This window comes from Nanorana parkeri, unplaced genomic scaffold (assembly GCF_000935625.1).
Source record: "Nanorana parkeri isolate BGI_ZX_2015 unplaced genomic scaffold, ASM93562v1 scaffold3708, whole genome shotgun sequence".
NCBI lineage: Eukaryota > Metazoa > Chordata > Amphibia > Anura > Dicroglossidae > Nanorana > Nanorana parkeri.
In genome coordinates, this window is record NW_017309976.1 from 30,937 (window position 1) to 33,522 (window position 2,586).

At 63.7% G+C, this 2,586-nt stretch overlaps 1 protein-coding gene across 1 annotated transcript in view; it reads right to left on the bottom strand.

Moving 5' to 3' along the window:
* Nucleotides 1-2,586, bottom strand: part of LOC108803417 (matrix metalloproteinase-25-like) — a gene marked incomplete at its 5' end in the record, with an annotated part of 11,477 nt that overhangs the window by 7,164 nt on the left and 1,727 nt on the right. Inside the window, one exon of the mRNA XM_018575260.1 lies at nt 496-764. Coding sequence (XP_018430762.1) covers nt 496-764 — 269 coding nt within the window. The remainder of the gene's footprint in view (nt 1-495; nt 765-2,586) is intronic.

Here is a 2,586-nt window from a genome sequence, read left to right on the forward strand (position 1 = left end):
AAGGGGACTCCTCTGGACGTGGAGTGAGGGGTAGTTAGGCACAGGCCCAGCCGCTATCGGCACACACTGCACCTCAGAAACATCATCCAGGTAGTGGCACTGCCTGGGGTGGGGGTGTCACCCGTTAGGTAGGCTGTATGGGGTGGGGGTGTCACCCGTCAGGTAGGCTGTATGGGGTGGGGGTGTCACCCGTCAGGTAGGCTGTACGGACTCCACCCCATAGAAGACGTGGCCTCCACAATACTGCACTGGTCATGGCCAACAAGATCTATAGTACCGAGCCGCGCCTGAACTACAAAGGCGGGATTTTCATGGCTCCGCCCACTATCCTACAGTCAGGGGTGAACTCCTTATTTTGGGGAATTGGGATGGGATGAGACATGCGACTACGCTCTGGTCTAAGGCGGCGCCACTAATGTAAGCAGCAGAACTCTGACTATGGGAATGGAATTGTGCCGGCCGGTGTCCTCTGCTCCCGCCACCATTTCCTCTTACTGTTGTAGGTCCATTGTTCATCGGCATCCATGTGAGTTTCTCCGGCGCTCGGGCCGACACCGGGAAAGAAGGCGTGTCCCAGTGTGCCGCCTGGACCATCGAAGGGATAGCCATCTCCATGCGTTCCTCCGACAAAGCCCACGCGAATATCGGCCTCCCCCTCCATCTCGGTGAAGGTGAGCTGCGTCTCCCGGCTCCAGACCTCCAGCGCGCTCCTCATCAATGTCCTTGTGGTGTCTTGTGTCAGGGAGATGGGGAAGCTCTGCATCCTGCAAGAAAGATGGAGGACGGCTCACTGCAAGAAGGAGACTCCTCATCTACTCCATCAGGCCCGGAGGACACACAGACCCCGTACCTCCACCCTACAGGGAGGCCCCCGGTGACCCCGTACCTCCAACCTCCAGGGATGTCCCCGGTGACCCCGTACCTCCACCCTACAGGGATGCCCCCGGTGACCCCGTACCTCCAACCTCCAGGGATGTCCCCGGTGACCCCGTACCTCCAACCTCCAGGGATGTCCCCGGTGACCCCGTACCTCCACCCTCCAGGGATGTCCCAGGTGACACCGTACCTCCACCCTCCAGGGATGCCCTCGGTGACCCCGTACCTCCACCCTACAGGGATGCCCCCGGTGACCCTGTACCTCCAACCTCCAGGGATGTCCCCGGTGACCCCGTACCTCCAACCTCCAGGGATGTCCCCGGTGACCCCGTACCTCCACCCTCCAGGGATGTCCCCGGTGACCCCGTACCTCCACCCTCCAGGGATGTCCCCGGTGACCCCGTACCTCCAACCTCCAGGGATGTCCCCGGTGACCCCGTACCTCCAACCTCCAGGGATGTCCCCGGTGACCCCGTACCTCCACCCTCCAGGGATGTCCCCGGTGACCCCGTACCTCCAACCTCCAGGGATGTCCCCGGTGACCCCGTACCTCCAACCTCCAGGGATGTCCCCGGACCTCCAACCTCCAGGGATGTCCCCGGTGACCCCGTACCTCCAACCTCCAGGGATGTCCCCGGACCTCCAACCTCCAGGGATGTCCCCGGTGACCCCGTACCTCCAACCTCCAGGGATGTCCCCGTACCTCCAACCTCCAGGGATGTCCCCGGTGACCCCGTACCTCCAACCTCCAGGGATGTCCCCGTACCTCCAACCTCCAGGGATGTCCCCGGTGACCCCGTACCTCCAACCTCCAGGGATGTCCCCGTACCTCCAACCTCCAGGGATGTCCCCGGTGACCCCGTACCTCCAACCTCCAGGGATGTCCCCGTACCTCCAACCTCCAGGGATGTCCCCGGTGACCCCGTACCTCCAACCTCCAGGGATGTCCCCGTACCTCCAACCTCCAGGGATGTCCCCGGTGACCCCGTACCTCCAACCTCCAGGGATGTCCCCGTACCTCCAACCTCCAGGGATGTCCCCGGTGACCCCGTACCTCCAACCTCCAGGGATGTCCCCGTACCTCCAACCTCCAGGGATGTCCCCGGTGACCCCGTACCTCCAACCTCCAGGGATGTCCCCGTACCTCCAACCTCCAGGGATGTCCCCGGTGACCCCGTACCTCCAACCTCCAGGGATGTCCCCGTACCTCCAACCTCCAGGGATGTCCCCGGTGACCCCGTACCTCCAACCTCCAGGGATGTCCCCGTACCTCCAACCTCCAGGGATGTCCCCGGTGACCCCGTACCTCCAACCTCCAGGGATGTCCCCGTACCTCCAACCTCCAGGGATGTCCCCGGTGACCCCGTACCTCCAACCTCCAGGGATGTCCCCGTACCTCCAACCTCCAGGGATGTCCCCGGTGACCCCGTACCTCCAACCTCCAGGGATGTCCCCGTACCTCCAACCTCCAGGGATGTCCCCGGTGACCCCGTACCTCCACCCTCCAGGGATGTCCCCGGTGACCCCGTACCTCCACCCTCCAGGCATGTCCCCGGTGACTCTGTACCTCCAACCTCCAGGGATGCCCCCGGTGACCCCGTACCTCCACCCTCCAGGAATGCCCCCGGTGACCCCGTACCTCCACCCTTCAGGGATGTCCCCGGTGACCCCGTACCTCCACCCTCCAGGGTTGTCCCCGGTTCCCCCGTA